This window comes from Pecten maximus, chromosome 16 (assembly GCF_902652985.1).
Source record: "Pecten maximus chromosome 16, xPecMax1.1, whole genome shotgun sequence".
Classification (NCBI taxonomy): Eukaryota; Metazoa; Mollusca; class Bivalvia; order Pectinida; family Pectinidae; genus Pecten; species Pecten maximus.
This window is the reverse complement of record NC_047030.1, coordinates 568,336-587,107: the sequence shown is the minus strand read 5'-3', so window position 1 is coordinate 587,107 and position 18,772 is coordinate 568,336. Positions and strand designations below refer to the sequence as shown.

Here is an 18,772-nt window from a genome sequence, read left to right as displayed (position 1 = left end):
ACCATTTTCGTCAACTTTGAAAAAAACTAAACCATCACAAAAAAATCCCGCCTTTTTTAATATCACATGACCCACTGGGTGTTATAGCCTGAGGCACTGGGTGTTATAGGCGTATGGTGGCAACTGCCCCTTAGCATTGTGTCAATGGGGAAATGCGGAGCAAATGTAAATATTCAATTATATACTCGGGCTTGAAATATGTAAAAACAATTGCGTATATACGGCCAAATTCGCTTGTAATGATAATAAACATTTTTTTTCGCCTGCAAAATATAGAAACTGTATCAACATTTTTGTATTCTCAGTGATGTTCGTCTGTAAAGGACATAAACTGTAGAAACAGTTTTGTATTCTCAGTGATGTTCGTCTGTAAAGGACATAAACTGTAGAAACAGTTTTGTATTCTCAGTGATGTTCGTCTGTAAAGCATATATACTGTTTAATCATTTTTCACAAACAACATGAATCGAAATTGTCCATTGCCACATTAGTCTCCTATAGCGTATATAACAACATATATATAGAACTGCATTACATAGACATGACAAGGATCGGTAATTACCTTAATATATATTCATACTCATGTAGTATGTTCTTCCAAGGGCAAACTCGATTTGTTTGTACCTGTCTTGCCGGTCACCGCGTTGACAAAGCAGGATGACGTTGAGGTTGTAATTTTCGTTACAATCTTTGCCGGTATACATGACCTTAATGCTATAAAAAATAAAAGTTGAAGATACATTTTCGAGAAAATTACTATTACGAATTATCATTTTCTTTCTAATATTATTCTTAGATTTTTCATATTTTCTCCTCGAATATAGCGAAAAATATACCTTATTGAAATAGAAATTTAATCGTAGTACATCGCATATTTGGAGATTTCTTTACATTTTACATCCGCTTAATCACTGTAAGTCACTTAGATTTCGCGAACTCTTTATTCCGCGAATTTTACCCTTCAGACTTATTCGTGAATACATAATTTCGCGAACGCTTATCTTGAAAATATTTTAAATTCGCGGATGATGAGATTTTAGTAGAGTCATAGACACCGCAAGGCTCATATATCGGTAACTGGTAGCTTTAATTAGACTTCATTAAAATGTATGATATTCGTACAAATAACCGCGAAAGATTTAAAATTCGAGATTGATTCCCTTCGGGTATAAATGCAAAAATATATCCCATTTGAAGTATAGGTGATTTACAGTGTTTTAAAGCGTTGTTGTAATTTTATTTACACAATATTCAAATTTAAAATCAGTAGATACATGTATCGTATTCAGTTTGTTTCGTGTGGTTGGGTTTCACGCCTTCCATGTAAGTTTACATGACACAGGTATCCAAGGGTAAATGACCAATGAAAGGGGCATATAAGTGTGAATAAGGTAAAGTGGTAAACAGTAGGGAGATAGAATGAAAGAAAAACATAGTGATAACTGGGCGTGCGAGATTTTCACAAAAATGTTATCACTGACTACCCAGGAAGCACGCACAAGGTCATTTGTGATCTAGACTCAAGAAAGAGAAACACACACTGGTATATCGTTATAATGATGAATACAAAACACGTCACAAGATAAGAAAGGGCGAAAAGAAACTCTCTGAAGCAGCCATTACGGCAGCAAAAATTTAAAATAAATCCGGGTCTTTTCTTCCTAAACTCTTTAAATCATTGCATTTTTTATATACTTTACAAACACATCAATGCATCTGTATTTTCCACTGAAGGAAATCATCGGATACTACCCAAACACCCTGAAGACAGTGATAGTATGGGTCCTTGTCGCAGTTACGGCAGGCGTTCTACGACTTTTCTTCTACTGGTTTCCGCATTTGATGATAAAGTGTTCCCACACGCGGTGTGACCTACAGCATGCTAATGTTGTTATTCTGAAGGTAAGGGGCACACACAGTCAAATTTACCAACACAGTACTTCCGTTGGTAATTTTACATACATCTTTTACCAGTCTCTGATTCGTTTATGTTGCTTTATATACTTATACTGTTGAGATGTTTATGTTGGGGTTAACAAATCGATACAATGTCAAAGAAAAGTATCAAAACTATCAAGAAGTAGGACGTTTTGGTATTGTTTGTATGGTCGGTGTTTCTTAGTATGTAATTTGCACCTATCTCTTTCTTTATTCGTTATTTTGTACCTAGATGGTTAGCTCAATTTAAATTTATTCTTTAGATTACGAAGATGTTGATAAAAGTGATCGGATATAATACATTATATTACCCTTTGTAGGGATATCTACAATTTTACCGTAATGGGAATTTCTTAGCTGTCATCCTGGACAGGGATATCTACAATTGTACCGATGTGACATTTCCTTATCTCATCCAAGGATTGAAACAAGCTACACGTGCTCTTTGCATGTTACCAACAATTGCAATTTTGTTACATCAATAATTCCATGAAGTCATAGCGATAAAACAATGACGTCACGTTAACAATTTAATCACGTCACGTCAACATTTCCTTGCATTGATTTAACTTCCATATAAGATACATAAGAGGGTAAACAGGATAAGAGAACCCCCATGAAAGAAAGACATGGGAATCTCAACCCTTTGGGTAAGGCAAGCCTCGAGTACGGCAACTTAATCATCTCCCCCTCGGGTTGAGGTTCTCCTATCTCACCCAAAAGGGGGTGAACTATTCTATCATTCCCTTTCATGTTCAGAACAAACAATGAACAAAACAATGAAACCAGATTTCCGCGAGCAGCAATTAATGCACACGCTTAGTTTGAACTGGAAATATTTGTTCTTTAAGATATAATGAATTTTAATTGATACACTGAAAGTGAAAATAATAGGGGAATAGAGAGGTATACGTGTACTGATGATGGTGCTGATGAAACAAAGGTAATCCATGTATTGTACTGTAGGTGTGTTATTGTTTGTTTCAGGATATTTATAAACAATGGTTTGTCTCTCAGGTCAAGGTTGTTGAAGACGAGCCACAACATAACTCATGGTATGCAGACTGACTATATCAACTATTATAATCAAAATTTACATAAAGAATAATTATTTCCTTTGGCCTTTTTCATTTGTCTTTTATTGATAGGAATTTCTCGTGTTAATACCCAGTACAGTTACTATACATTACATAGATAATCTTATATAAGTTTTTATTATCTATCAAACAGGATTTATTATTTTTTAAATTTAAGATTCATTTTGATCACGTCAACTAAAAAAAATCAAACGGAGGCAACCATTTTGTTGTACATTTTTCAATACATTGTGTAACGTTGTGTCATTGTTGATTTCTGACTGCTAAATATGATAAGCACAAATTCAATAGATAGCAGACCGATCTTGTCATGAGATGCTATATTTAATCTTTCGGTCAATAGAGCCACACATCCAAAATATTTGTCTTACTGTTCATAAAGGAGAAAGAAGGAGAAAGAACCTTCTGTAGCTGGTCTTGGTTACAAGAAATCAACATCTGTTAGCGAGAGTATGACGCCCCTAACGTCGGTAGGGTGTAACTCGGTAAGTACTCGTTATCAGTTAATGTTTAAATAACGGTTTGAGGGGGTATAACAGGTTTCTTGTACTCGAGACCGAAATAAATATCGTCATGCATATATCTACTTATCTCTAAATATCGAAATAAACTATTGTTAAAATGCAATGTTACGATTTACAAATCAGTAGTTTTGACTTTCTGTATAATCTAAATCTCGAGATCGGCGAAGACAAGGAGGGAAAGGCTTTTAGGGGTTCTAACTTCTAATTTAATGGCATTTATCATTTTCGTGACAGCTGATTCTGACATAGTTGTTCCTCATTATAAACACTTATTATGGTGTTCATTGTCGTCTTTGTTGTGTTGTTTCTTTCTATCATTCATCTTTTATTTGTCTATAATGTCTTTTTCAGTTAACTGTTAACTTTTCGAGATTTTTCATAACCAAAAAAGAAAAATACATCTGGAATGATGAGACGAACGTTTTCCAGAAAATGAAGTAAGCCTCACATCTTGTTAGTTATCTAAATGGTTGTGTCGTATGTCATGTCTTTAAAGCACTTACGAACGGAATGTATTGACCTTCTCCTACTTATGACATCACACATACTGGATAGATATACATACTCTATACCAGGAATTGTCACTTTACTTTTTTGTGGTTTGGAGTTTTCATATTACTTCGTGGGTACAACCTTTCGGTAGGCCTTGTAACAATAATATAACATTGATACATACAACAATTCGTTGTATTTATATTTGTGGTTCCATAGCAACCACAGCAACGACGAAAGTTTATACAAAACAAACTAATCACGTGATACAGTATTCGTAGCATTGTTTATTATAAAAAAACCTTTTGTTTCCATTAACAATATACATCTTTATCTATATAAAAACATTACCTTGGTGTCTAAATAATGTAAGTACTTGTTTTAAATGATTTGAATATGTTTATTGCGAATTCATATGAATCACAAAATGCATGTGATGAGTCCGTTCTACAACGTAACATAACGTTTGCCATCCGTTAATATGTTTACATGTACGTCTGTGTTACTTTTAGAGGACTGGAGGATAACACTAGCTGTGCCTTGTTTTATAAATTTGAGGGTTTGTCTAGAGACCAACAACAAGAAAGGTAAAGTTTCGAGCATTAACTGTTTGTAACTATCTCGAGGGTATATGGATTCAATAAACTGTTATAAGTCAGCTGTTAGCCAGAGTTATGCCTGTACGATAAGAAAGGTTATTACCTCCTATGGTTTTGCTGAACGATTACCATGATAATATAACAAATGAGCATCATATGCACATTCCCGTCCAAAACACCGAATTTCATAAAGAAAAAACTGCAAATGCATAGTTATCTCCTATATATGACTCGTTCTGAAAAAAATACCAAATCCGGCACATTTATCATGTCTTTCTGATGAACAAATGAGAATGTTTTGACATCGTAATTTGAATTAAGGACTTTATAATGCTCAAAATAATTTTATTTTGACAGTCATTATTGACTATACCCCTAAAAATGCTATATCCGTGGGGTTGAAAAATTCATATTTGATCTCATTTAAATGGGTTATTGCAGCTAACTTTTGATATTATTTTTTCAATATGCATTCATTTGATGAATAAATAAATTTTCGTTAAAAACTATTTTAAAAGCTTTTACAAGAAGTTGCTGCATGGACACGTATTAATCTTTGTCCTTGCATCTCTTGTTTTCTCATTTGAACCATTAACACACCAACATAAACTACAAAAGACTCTTAAATACATTTTTAATTGTAGACGTAATCAATTCGGAGTTAATTCCATTCCTGTCCATGTTTCACCTGTGATTGAGATCCTTTTAAAACAGGTAATGACATTACATTGATCTATTTATTTACTGATTTTCAAGTGATTTAGAGAAATTTTGTTCATAACATTTTTTCCACACCTTTACAACAGCATAAAACATGTATCGATTATGTACGAATTTTCCGGATCAGTTTTTGTTTTGTTTTGTTTTGTATTTTTGTTTTGTTTAGTTAACGAAATGTTTATGGGAAAAGATTTTCGTATATTACAACCATTATTGCATTTCCTGCATTTTAAACTAGACTTCAGATATAATATTCAAGATAAGTTGTGATATACGAGCGTCTATGTTAAACCAACCAGAAGAAAAATGTATCTCGGTAAATAAAACAATGTTTTTTTCTGTAGGTTATGTCACCGTTCTACATCTTCCAAATGTTTTCTTGCGGCCTGTGGCTGTCGGACCAATACTATTACTATACAGCCAGCCTTCTAGTCATCAATTTCTTCTCCATTGCCAGCTTCATTTATCAGACAAGAAAGGTAATTCTCGTCAAACCATACATCTACATTATCAGGAAGGTTATTAAGGACGATGCTTTGTCTATATTGCGTATATAAGGGGTATCTATTAAGCCGAATGGAAGGCGAATTCTATTTCCTTATCATGAACCTCCACTTTCTGAATAGTATCATGCCTACATGTACTTCAACCATACACACATACTTCACACGACGACAGAAAAAGCTATATAATACACCTTCCCATTATAATGTTATAGTTAATGTATACATTATCATAGTATCGATTTCCTTAGTATCAAAATTATTTAAGATAAGGTCGGATTATTTTGAAAAGTTAAGATTATTATCAAACTATGCTTAATATATAATACTGATCACTGTCTTGTACCGGAACTCTTTATTGTAAGAGTACCAAAGTGTTTGGTAACGTTGGTTTTAGTAGAAATTAACCTAGTTTCTTTGCTAAATTATACGCATTTGCTTTAAAGTCATCCGCGTAGCATTGTATAATGTCTAATGATGCATTTTAAATATTTACATCGAATATTCCTTAAACAGATGCAGAGAGCCTTACGTGATACGATCGCCATGTCTACTGTGGTATCCGTATGTCGGGGTGGTCAAGGTAAATAGTCACCCTGTCCACAGGCGTCTGCGTCTAGTTAGTAATGATAGAAAAACTAGGCCCTAACCCTACAATATCAACAAGGTGTAACATTTGAAGATCTACGATGCATCGACTGTGGAACGGAAGTAGATCTGATTGGTCGACAGAGCTATACACAATACTAACTATAATTGTCGACCAATCAGGTGTAATTCCGTTCCACAGCCGATGTATCGTAGATATTCAAGTATTACAACTTGTTGATGTAGTAGGAGTAGGGGGCTGATCTTTTTTTTTCTATTAATACTAACCAGAAGCAGACGATTGTGCCCTGTCTGAATCCTAGTTTTAGTTTTGTTTATTGGATTTATATAACTGATGTCATTCTTCCAATCATCACTTCTTTATCATTTACGACAGCGTATGAGGAAATATCCTCAGAGGATCTCGTCCCCGGTGACGTCATAGAGATTCCAAGACGAGGCTTCATGATGCAATGTGACGCAGTCCTCATATCGGGGAATTGTATCGTCAACGAAAGTATGCTGACAGGTGGGTGTCTGTATATACCGGCGGCACTTTAAAGTATGCTGACAGGTGGGTGTCCGTATATACCGGCGGCACTTTAAAGTATGCTGACAGGTGGGTGTCTGTATATACCGGCGGCACTTTAAAGTATGCTGACAGGTGGGTGTCTGTATATACCGGCGGCACTTTAAAGTATGCTGACAGGTGGGTGTCTGTATATACCGGCGGCACTTTAAAATGTAAGTCAAGATTAGTTGACAGTTTTGTTTTCATTTGAAAAAGAATATCGCCAATTTCATTCATTGACAATAGTGATCGGTATTTCGGGATGGGTTGTTAATGTTGCCAATTGTCAATTCTTGGAATATCTCTGATCAATGATATACAATATGTTCTTGGATAGATCTTGATATGGTTCGATTATGACACAGACAGACGGTACGATGTCTAAAAGGTTCTTATTGGGTATATGACAATCGGGGATTATATACACCCGATTGGTCTCCTTAATGCCAAATACGATCCTTCAGTACATCGTACTGTTTACCTGTAATGACCTATTTAGAGACATTTTTACTATATGAACAGGATTTAATAAGGAAGTTTGTGGTGGATTCTTCATTCTGTTACTGATCATACCTAATTAAGCTATATCATGTTTTTTTTATAAGAGTTGCTTCCCATTAATTATAAAACTTATTAATTATTATATTATGTAATGTAAAACGCACTAGAGTAATTTTGCAAATTAGATACAGCGCTTGCTCGTACATAGAGTTACACAACGATCAGTTGTAATATGTGTAAGTGAAATGCCACAAATCAACATGAAAAACTGACAATTTCAGAAATGGGTGCAGGTTAAATAATAGTCCCGGTCAAAGGTCACCGTGTCAACCAATTAAAACGCATTTATAGTTCATTCCACGTGTGGTATAAAATGTTTGCTGTTCAACAATTATAATGATTATTTCATACCCTGGGAGTTGAATAACACCCACTTATTGTTGTAGAAATTGTATGACTGGACATTTACATGTTTTGTCTGACGTTTTCAGCCTGCTGTCTAATCCAATTGATATGTTTATAGCAACAAAATCCTTTAAAATGACAGATACATGTTTCTAGTGACGTAAAAATGTTTTATGTCATTTTGAAGGTGAGAGTGTGCCAATGACGAAAACTCCTCTACCCCGAAATAACGACGAGGATATATTTAACATGTATATCAATGTTGAAGGTGAGAGTGTACCTATGACGAAAACTCCTCTACCCCGAAATAACGACGAGGATATATTTAACATCAAGGAGCACGCACGTCATGTCCTGTTCTGTGGTACCAAGGTCATACAGACTCAGCAGCAAGGTCACGACAAGGTCAAAGCCATTGTTGTCCGCACAGGTTTGTTATGGAATAGCTATCATACATGTCCATGTTGATGGAAATATAGCACGAATTCAACCGTATGGGTTTCGTTGCCACAGCCTTCATGGAGAGGCTTCTGATTACTAGTAGTCAAACTTTAGATATTGATCGATTTCGATTATAATTGGTATAAAGGGTCGTGTTTTGGAGACTTCTGTAATGGTTTCCCATGAAGGGTAATATTCATCTTCAGGATGACCGTTCTGGTTGATTCTGTAATATTCAATTGCATAGACATAGTATAAGGGAGAAGGATAACAAGTTTTATCCATACGAATTTTATAATATAAATCTTAAAAACGGTGTGGCATTAAAGACTTACAGTATAACAGTATCAATGGTAATGTTAATTTGTGTACCTTTACCTGTAGGCTTCAGTACAACCAAAGGTGGCCTCGTCAGGTCTATACTCTACCCTAAGCCTGTTGACTTCAAGTTCCAGAGAGATAGCTATATCTTTATCGGCTTACTGGCAGTTATAGGTATAACGGGGTTTACCTATACCATGATTCTTATGGTAAGTTATAGGTATAACGGGGTTTACCTACACCATGATTCTTATGGTAAGTTATAGGTATAACGTGGTTTACCTATACCATGATTCTTATGGTAAGTTATAGGTATAACGGGGTTTACCTATACCATGATTCTTATGGTAAGTTATAGGTATAACGGGGTTTACCTATACCATGCTGATGGTGTACAGTGTAGCTTTCATCATATATACTATACACGTGCAAATTTTGTTAAATCCTTTTAAAATGCTACCTCTAGATCTGTCCTAGTCCTCAATACCACGTCTAATTATTTTAAATGATGGCATGTTCAAATTATATTGATAGAATCTGTCACCTCTTTTGGGGTGAGAGAGGGGGATCTCCTCCGAGGGTGGATATCTCCCATCGCATCCTAAAAAGGGATGAATGATTGCATTTGACCTTTCGTTAATGGAAGATTAGTATATTAGGTTTTCGCAAACATGGCAATGGCATCCATTATTCCGTATGAAATGTGAATTAGGTTCTTATTTCCATATTAACGGAATGATGATTTGCACACCAACAATGCTAAATGCAATAAAGATACGACGACATATATTAAGCTTATTTATCTTTCCATTTTGGTCGGTTTGTTCAATAAAACCGAGGGGATACTGATCAAAGAACTCGTTAGTTTATTTAAATAATGTTGAAAGCATACGTAAGTCTGTTTATTTCCAGTTGAGAATAGATTGGTTTTAAAGATATTTAAGTTGATCTATTATCTTTGAGAATAGATACAGCGTGGTTCAACGGTGAAAGAAGTAATTATCAGATCCTTGGATGTTGTGACAACTGCAGTGCCGGCTGCCCTGCCCTTGGCTCTGACGATTGGTGTGGTGTTCGCCCAGAGTCGTCTTAAACACCGTAATATCTACTGCATCAGTCCTAATTGTATCAACGTCAGCGGCACCATCAATGTGTTTTGTTTCGATAAGGTATTCAGATATATAATATATTCATAGAATAAATTGACGGTTTAAAAATATTCATGCAAACAATTATGAATTCAACAACATGATTTGTTGCAGAGAAAAGTACAATACACGTTTGGGCGCCATCAAAATTTAACGCATGATCAAATGAAAACAGAGTAGTGAGATAATGAATTAGAGCTACCCACAATGCTTGCTTTATAAAAAAACCATGTAAAGAAACTTCAATAGAGACGACATTTGAGACGTGTTGGTAATGCTTTAATTTCAAATTGTAATAAAAAATCATTCATTACAGGATTTATTTTATCTTTTGAAACTACATATGTAAAATCATATTCATATAGAGCAAAAATAAATATAAAAAATAAAATAAAAATTAAAGCGTAGAAAAAGTAATCTCGATATCATTTTAATGCATTTGATATGTTGATATTTCGCAGACAGGAACCCTTACAGAAGATGGTCTCAAGCTTCAGGGAGTGGTCCCGGTATCAGCGAATAGGTATTGTTAATAGAGAATAAATACATCATACGTTTGAAAGTATGCTGGGAGAATAAATACTGTATTTGGAGTTTTCAATCATAAAATAAACCATAGTCTTTTGGTGGGAAACGTAAACCAAATCATTATCATTATTTTTTTTTTTTTTTATAGATTTCTATCTGAAACCGAGTCAGTAAATGATTTGATGGGAAGCTTCTTGTTCAACGCCATGGCTTCGTGCCATTCCTTAACAGTGATCGAAGGGGAGACAACTGGGGATCCGCTAGATCTGATTATGTTTGAAGCCACAGACAGTGTGAGTTGGATATCAACTTTACTTCTTCAGGGTGCAGTTCAACTAATCTGATTTGGCAGATATGTCTTCAATATCAATAAATTTTGAGATTGATTTCTGTATAATATTTTGAAATAGTTGGATAAATGGATTTGTTGGTTGATTAAAGAAATCCTTGGATCCAAATTTAAATATTTTTTTTATTTTACTATAGCGCCTTACTGAATCAGATGGATCTTATAGTCAGTTTGCCTTACCTGTATCGGCCGTAGTCAATCTACCAACATCACAGAAAGGAGATGTACGTATTAATCATATCGACCGTATCAGGTACTGGTTTACTGCAACACTATTATTCTTGTTTTTGGGTAACAGCACACCTGACAGATGTTACCTGTATTGTATTGTTTATTCACTTTAAGCCTTGCGGCCCATCGGTATTACAGCATAAACATAATAATGTCATATGCATGTACAATAAGGATATCAAAAACATATACAAAATGTTAAGTATGATATGAAAAATAACCTACATGGTTAGTCATTTAACTGTATACGGTTATACGGTTATATCGGAAATTATATTCTAATATAATATAAATGACTGGTACATTATCAATTGTTTAACTTCTAACAAGTGCAGCACACCTTGGTTTCTTATCCAGACTGACATGTTGGGGATTGTGCGACAGTTTACATTCACTTCAAACCTACAGCGGATGTCTGTTATTGTCAGTGACGTAAAGAAAGGAAACTTAACACTGTATTGTAAAGGAGCTCCGGAGATGATAGCGTCGTTATCAAAACCAGAATCAGGTAATACATATCTCTAGGGTCATATTCTAGTATGGAGGATGACATTATTTTAAACACTTAAAAATAGGGGAAAGTTATTAAAAGAATAATGCTTTATGTGTATAATGCTTTGTTTTAGATGGTTTCTATGAGGCGACTAATGTGGGAGCGTCAGTGATACTCTTTTGTGATATATCTTTAGAGGGTCCTGGAAAACAAATATTGTACAAAATGAAGTAGAATATTTTATGATTGTGATGATTGTCTATCATGGATTTGAAAGAAAATTCAGAAATAATTAATAATTTGTTCAAGGAAACCTCATTACATCCAGAAAAAAACAATGTTAAACTTTCACAACATAAACATCTAATGTTTTCCTTTCTTGATAGTTCCTCCTGATTTCCACGACGTTTTGGAAAGCTACACTAAACATGGTTTCCGTGTGCTAGCTTTAGGAGGAAAAGACTTGGGGAATCAAATAAGGGCGGATCAGGTGCAAAAAGTGGCACGGTAAATAATACCTAGTATAGAAAAATGATTTCCTCTTGCGAAAAACATCTGTCTATATATTATAGAGGATGTCAAGAGGTTAATGCCATCGTCATTACTCATAAGAAACGTTTTTAATTGATATATCTGTTGAAAGATTATGACGAAAATGCCAAGCTTCCACAATTAATACTGTAAATTGATAACTCAGAATTGAGTACACACATTTGTATATGAATTTTGTCTATATATAAAGTGATGCTGAATATTGAATTTGCAATCAATGGCTGCTTCATTATTCCTAGACTAATAAATGAAATTCCAAGAGGAAAGTAAGGAAAACCGGATGGACCAAATGGAATATCAAAATATCCAAAATATTTCATGTTTTTTAAAGACTTCTTCCTGGTGTTAGATTAAAAAAAAAGAAAAGAAATTAGACCGTGTATAAGGAAGTAATGACCTAACTGCATGTTTCTCTTAATTTTGCTTTGTTTGTGTCTTCCTCTGATTGAGCTCAGTTTAAACATGACTTGATAGGGGTCTACTAAAACCAATGTTTGCTTTGGTCGATGTTTGTTCCAGGGGAGATATGGAGAAAGACTTGAATTTCCTTGGTCTTTTAGTAATGGAAAACCGCCTTAAGGGGGAGACAACTCCCGTTATTCACCAGCTTAGAGATGCTGACATAAAGACAGTCATGGTTACAGGTAACCCGCTAATGAAGTTGAAACAATATATCTATACATATACAGACGTTGGTTGAGGGCAATCCATGGTTTTACGGACCTGACCTTGACATTATTCCCCGAGGCCCATGGCAGGTCGGTAAAACCACATCTTCGCTAGCCAAGGCTTCTGATTACTTTACACTTCACGAACCCTTGGCAGATATAGTCGTCAGTTCTGGTCCTTTAGCGGAGATTCGAAATAACCACCCTTTACTCATGAAAGTTTCGACCAATCAAAACCAGCGTTACCAATATACTTCATCAGTAATGTTATCAAACAGACATTGAGGTTTGTGTCATTTTGATGAGATATATGATCAATAACTTCTGTCAATTGATCGAACACTCCGAATGTTTTCCCAAATATTGTGCGTCTCTGTATTAAGGTAAAATGCCATGGCATAGTCGTCAAGGTAGCTTTGTACTGGGCGCCGCAATTTTTGTTTACTGGGAAACCAAGTCTGAATGTAAAACGTGATATCATTGGATGCCCTGGGATTCCAGGGCGCGACGGTTTAAATATGACTATATATCTGCCAAGGGTTCGTGGAGTGAGAAGCCTTGGCTAGCGAAGATGGTAAAACCATGGATTGCCTAAAACTAAAGTCTGTATTTCCTTATTATATGATTTATGTTAATTCAAAAACAAAACAAAAACTAAGAAAGTTCCTTTAAAATACCCCATCACATCACCGGGAGGTCAAGATAACATTTCACCAGGTCCTTGGAATGTTATATTGACCTCTGCTAAAAATCCATCTCAGCACAGATATAATTTCAATTTTTAGCAGGAGTCAGTATAAGATTCCACGGACCTGACTAAACATTATAGTGACTCCTGGATGATGCATTGACATTTTTCCAAGGAAATTCTTGATGTCATGTGATCTCATTAGGACCAATGAGTGATAGTGTTACATACCAGTTATATAATAAATATATATATATCGTGAAAATAACACAATAGGCAACTGTTGCTTAGTTTATGTATGTGCACTATACTCGTATTATGAACCGCAATGCCTGTCGTATACTTCTAACTTGTCACGTTTGTGATTCAAATTCATACGTACACTGATGCTAAAATATGATATATATATTGTAAATACCTATTTAGAGTCCAATCTAACTTATCTTCCCATCAGATTCCCACTTATACGAAACATGCTTGCTGACTTACTACAATATTTCATTAATAACCAGCTTTCGCTTTAACATAATTTCTCGACTATAAATTACTGCTTTATTCACATTCCAAATATTTGTTAACGTCATCTAACAGAGATACGACAGATATAGTTACGTGTATCTTAAAATACTATGATAATCTGTATCTGTACCAGGTGACAATATCCTGACAGCCCTGTCAGTTGCTGAGGAATGTGGAATGGTTGATGTAACTGATGACGTCATTCTTGTGCAGGGTCATGAACCCGGAAATGATTCAAATAAAGCACACCTGGATTATACATATGTCAATAGTGAAAGGGTAAAAACATACATCCTTTTGCTCTAATTTATTACAATTCTAGGTTATGGATAATATCATATACAATATCTCAAAATGATACGTCATGCTTTTGGTACTTTGTACACACTTGCCGCACGCAAAAAGTTTCGGCAGAAAGTTATAACTGACTTAAAATAATTGCATCGCTTTTGATTTGTACTTGTTTGAATTTTTATTTTGATGTTTTCATACAGCGAAGTTTTAAGAAAAAACCCAATATACACGTAATACGAACTATCAATATAACGAATTGATTCAGTTGGTCCCCCTGGATTCGTTATAACCGTGTTTTACTGTATAGTGAATGTAAATCTATTTATGGAGGCAAGCATGCGCCAATAAAATCACATTACGGGTAAACAACGGAAAGGGAGATTGTCTGCTTCAGTCAGGAAACAACTTGGATTCTGACAATGGCACGTATAGCTTCGGCCATCTTCGCTAGCCAAGGCTTCTGATTACGTTACACTCCACGTAATCAGGAGCCTTGGCTAGCGAAGATAACTTTCGGTTTGCAAGAAGCAAAATCTCAACGTCCCTGTTGTAAATAATTTCTAATTTTTGAACGATGAAACTGTTACACAATTACGAAAAAGAAATGGGTTTCGAGATCCGGATCATTGTTATGTTTAATACTTTATTAAAAGAAAACGTGTTTAAATGTTCATTTTATGTGTTTAGATTACTGCTTTTTAAGTTATGATATATATGATAAATATTATATTTTTTAGTACAATTATAATAATTTGGTTCTAATCTATTATGGACCGTTGATGAAAGCAATACCTGACTATTTCCGGCGAAAGTGTTTTTATTTACTTTTGTTTTGTATGACTAGGTTGACACAAAACCTATTTCTAAAGAGAGGAAGCTAAAGTTTGCTCTCGATGGAAAGACATGGGCCGTTATACGCCAGCACTTCCCCGATGTCCTTCCCAAAATTGTTCTGAAGGGAGTTGTGTTTGCCAGGATGTCTCCGGAACAGAAAGCACAGCTGATCGAATCTCTGCAGGATCTTGGGTAAAACTAAGATTGAAAGGGGCCTAAACAGGCATTGTTATTGTTAACAAAACTTGTGCCAATGGAATGTTAAGTAAAGCAAAATACACCAATGGTTTTTGACAAATCATGACGTTTTTAACTTCGTGATATCCTATGTTTACCTCTGTTGCTAGGTACTATGTGGGGATGTGATATCCTATGTTACCTCTGTTACTAGGTACTATGTGGGGATGTGATGTCCTATGTTACCTCTGTTACTAGGTACTATGTGGGGATGTGATATCCTATGTTTACCTCTGTTGCTAGGTACTATGTGGGGATGTGATATCCTATGTTACCTCTGTTACTAGGTACTATGTTGGGATGTGATGTCCTATGTTACCTCTGTTACTAGGTACTATGTGGGGATGTGATATCCTATGTTTACCTCTGTTACTAGGTACTATGTGGGGATGTGATATCCTATGTTTACCTCTGTTGCTAGGTACTATGTGGGGATGTGATATCCTATGTTACCTCTGTTACTAGGTACTATGTGGGGATGTGATGTCCTATGTTTACCTCTGTTACTAGGTACTATGTGGGGATGTGATATCCTATGTTTACCTCTGTTACTAGATACTATGTGGGGATGTGATGTCCGATGTTTACCTCTGTTACTAGGTACTATGTGGGGATGTGATATCCTATATCTACCTCTGTTACTAGGTACTATGTGGGGATGTGATATCCTATGTTACCTCTGTTACTAGGTACTATGTGGGGATGTGATATCCTATGTTTACCTCTGTTACTAGGTACTATGTGGGGATGTGATATCCTATGTTACCTCTGTTACTAGGTACTATGTGGGGATGTGATATCCTATGTTTACCTCTGTTACTAGGTACTATGTGGGGATGTGATATCCTATGTTTACCTCTGTTGCTAGGTACTATGTGGGGATGTGATATCCTATGTTACCTCTGTTACTAGGTACTATGTGGGGATGTGATGTCCTATGTTTACCTCTGTTACTAGGTACTATGTGGGGATGTGATATCCTATGTTTACCTCTGTTACTAGATACTATGTGGGGATGTGATGTCCGATGTTTACCTCTGTTACTAGGTACTATGTGGGGATGTGATATCCTATATCTACCTCTGTTACTAGGTACTATGTGGGGATGTGATATCCTATGTTACCTCTGTTACTAGGTACTATGTGGGGATGTGATATCCTATGTTTACCTCTGTTACTAGGTACTATGTGGGGATGTGATATCCTATGTTACCTCTGTTACTAGGTACTATGTGGGGATGTGATATCCTATGTTTACCTCTGTTGCTAGGTACTATGTGGGGATGTGATATCCTATGTTACCTCTGTTACTAGGTACTATGTGGGGATGTGATATCCTATGTTACCTCTGTTACTAGGTACTATGTGGGGATGTGATATCCTATGTTTACCTCTGTTACTAGGTACTATGTGGGGATGTGATATCCTATGTTACCTCTGTTGCTAGGTACTATGTGGGGATGTGATATCCTATTTTTACCTCTGTTGCTAGGTACTATGTGGGGATATGATATCCTATGTTACCTCTGTTACTAGGTACTATGTGGGGATGTGATATCCTGTTTACCTCTGTTACTAGGTACTATGTGGGGATATGATATCCTATGTTACCTCTGTTACTAGGTACTATGTGGGGATGTGATATCCTATGTTTACCTCTGTTACTAGGTACTATGTGGGGATGTGATATCCTATGTTTACCTCTGTTACTAGGTACTATGTGGGGATGTGATATCCTATGTTTACCTCTGTTACTAGGTACTATGTGGGGATGTGATATCCTATGTTTACCTCTGTTACTAGGTACTATGTGGGGATGTGATATCCTGTTTACCTCTGTTGCTAGGTACTATGTGGGGATGTGATATCCTATGTTACCTCTGTTGCTAGGTACTATATGGGGATGTGATATCCTATGTTTACCTCTGTTGCTAGGTACTATGTGGGGATGTGATATCCTATGTTACCTCTGTTACTAGGTACTATGTGGGGATGTGATATCCTATGTTACCTCTGTTACTAGGTACTATGTTGGGGATGTGATATCCTATGTTTACCTCTGTTGCTAGGTACTATGTGGGGATGTGATGTCCTATGTTACCTCTGTTACTAGGTACTATGTGGGGATGTGATATCCTATGTTTACCTCTGTTACTAGGTACTATGTGGGGATGTGATATCCTATGTTACCTCTGTTACTAGGTACTATGTGGGGATGTGATATCCTATGTTTACCTCTGTTGCTAGGTACTATGTGGGGATGTGATATCCTATGTTTACCTCTGTTACTAGGTACTATGTGGGGATGTGATATCCTATGTTTACCTCTGTTACTAGGTACTATGTGGGGATGTGATATCCTATGTTTACCTCTGTTACTAGGTACTATGTGGGGATGTGATATCCTATGTTTACCTCTGTTACTAGGTACTATGTGGGGATGTGATATCCTATGTTTACCTCTGTTACTAGGTACTATGTGGGGATGTGATATCCTATGTTTACCTCTGTTACTAGGTACTATGTGGGGATGTGATATCCTATGTTTACCTCTGTTGCTAGGTACTATGTGGGGATGTGATGTCCGATGTTTACCTCTGTTGCTAGGTACTATGTGGGATGTGATATCCTATGTTACCTCTGTTACTAGGTACTATGTGGGGATGTGATATCCTATGTTTACCTCTGTTGCTAGGTACTATGTGGGGATGTGATATCCTATGTTACCTCTGTTACTAGGTACTATGTGGGGATGTGATATCCTATGTTACCTCTGTTACTAAGTACTATGTGGGGATGTGATATCCTATGTTACCTCTGTTACTAGGTACTATGTGGGGATGTGATATCCTATGTTTACCTCTGTTACTAGGTACTATGTGGGGATGTGATATCCTATGTTTACTTCTGTTACTAGGTACTATGTGGGGGTGTGATATCCTATGTTACCTCTGTTGCTAGGTACTATGTGGGGATGTGATATCCTATGCTTACCTCTGTTGCTAGGTACTATGTGGGGATGTGATATCCTATGTTTACCTCTGTTACTAGGTACTATGTGGGATGTGATGTCCTGTGTTTACCTCTGTTACTAGGTACTATGTGGGGATGTGATATCCTATGTTACCTCTGTTACTAGGTACTATGTGGGGATGTGATATCCTATGTTTACCTCTGTTGCTAGGTACTATGTGGGGATGTGATATCCTATGTTACCTCTGTTACTAGGTACTATGTGGGGATGTGTGGTGACGGAGCCAATGACTGTGGAGCCCTGAAGACAGCCCATGCTGGTATATCTCTGTCAGAGGCGGAGGCGTCTGTCGCTTCTCCCTTCACATCCAAAACACCCAACATTGAATGTGTGCCTACCCTTATTAGGTAAGACTGTTTACATCAGCTCGAGACGAACGAATTCACTCTAGCATTCAACTTTTGGCTCAAAAACTTTACTTTCGTCGAAAGCAATGTAATTTTTAAAATGTACTAGATCAATGAAATCATGCATTCCTGAAGGGTACAAGTCTTGCG

General features: G+C 36.1%; 1 protein-coding gene across 3 annotated transcripts in view; it reads left to right on the top strand.

Moving 5' to 3' along the window:
* LOC117345113 (probable cation-transporting ATPase 13A3) overlaps positions 1-18,772 on the top strand; it is a 42,411-nt gene that overhangs the window by 1,779 nt on the left and 21,860 nt on the right. For 2 of the 3 annotated variants that reach the window (XM_033908071.1, XM_033908072.1), the window contains exons 3-23: positions 1,735-1,902; positions 2,926-2,993; positions 3,418-3,520; positions 3,911-3,996; positions 4,564-4,638; positions 5,295-5,364; positions 5,715-5,849; positions 6,390-6,456; positions 6,859-6,990; positions 8,207-8,368; positions 8,764-8,909; positions 9,669-9,869; positions 10,310-10,371; positions 10,525-10,669; positions 10,863-10,949; positions 11,314-11,464; positions 11,836-11,956; positions 12,521-12,645; positions 14,010-14,155; positions 15,015-15,196; positions 18,470-18,622. In XM_033908071.1, the coding sequence (XP_033763962.1) occupies positions 1,735-1,902; positions 2,926-2,993; positions 3,418-3,520; positions 3,911-3,996; positions 4,564-4,638; positions 5,295-5,364; positions 5,715-5,849; positions 6,390-6,456; positions 6,859-6,990; positions 8,207-8,368; positions 8,764-8,909; positions 9,669-9,869; positions 10,310-10,371; positions 10,525-10,669; positions 10,863-10,949; positions 11,314-11,464; positions 11,836-11,956; positions 12,521-12,645; positions 14,010-14,155; positions 15,015-15,196; positions 18,470-18,622 (2,585 nt within the window). Of the gene's footprint in view, positions 1-1,734; positions 1,903-2,925; positions 2,994-3,417; positions 3,521-3,910; positions 3,997-4,563; positions 4,639-5,294; positions 5,365-5,714; positions 5,850-6,389; positions 6,457-6,858; positions 6,991-8,125; positions 8,369-8,763; positions 8,910-9,668; positions 9,870-10,309; positions 10,372-10,524; positions 10,670-10,862; positions 10,950-11,313; positions 11,465-11,835; positions 11,957-12,520; positions 12,646-14,009; positions 14,156-15,014; positions 15,197-18,469; positions 18,623-18,772 lie in introns of all 3 variants that reach the window. The other variant, XM_033908069.1, reaches the window with a different exon arrangement.